We start from the raw sequence: 354 nt of genomic DNA on the forward strand, positions 1-354 counted from the left end.
CAGTGCTCTAATAACAAATACCAGAGGAATTATTAATAATCTAGCCACTATTTTCTAATGTTCTCGCTTTATTAAGAACATTTATGCTGTCTGAATGAGCTCTTCCAAAAGAATAACATCTGGCACCCACATGAATACCTGATGAAATCTGTATGATCCTGGGTATCTTATAAATTTATTGTCAGCAATGGCATCCATTTGTGCCATCAAGGCTTACAGTAACATAATGTTTTTCTTTTGTTCCAGGTGCATAGCGTAATGTCCATGCTGTACTACACTCTGATTACAGCTTTTTTGATCAGCACACAGGCAGCTCCAAAGTCAGAGGACAATGCTCCACTGGAGTACCCTGCT

At 38.7% G+C, this 354-nt stretch overlaps 1 protein-coding gene across 1 annotated transcript in view; it reads left to right on the forward strand.

The window, feature by feature from the left end:
- Nucleotides 1-258: 258 nt before the first annotated feature.
- The window catches only part of NGF (nerve growth factor (beta polypeptide)), a 927-nt gene continuing 831 nt past the window's right edge, over nucleotides 259-354 (forward strand). The window contains exon 1 of the mRNA XM_010145473.1: nucleotides 259-353. Within this exon, the coding sequence (XP_010143775.1) occupies nucleotides 259-353 (95 nt within the window). The remainder of the gene's footprint in view (nucleotide 354) is intronic.

This window comes from Buceros rhinoceros, unplaced genomic scaffold, assembly GCF_000710305.1.
Source record: "Buceros rhinoceros silvestris isolate BGI_N320 unplaced genomic scaffold, ASM71030v1 scaffold22711, whole genome shotgun sequence".
Lineage (NCBI taxonomy): Eukaryota > Metazoa > Chordata > Aves > Bucerotiformes > Bucerotidae > Buceros > Buceros rhinoceros.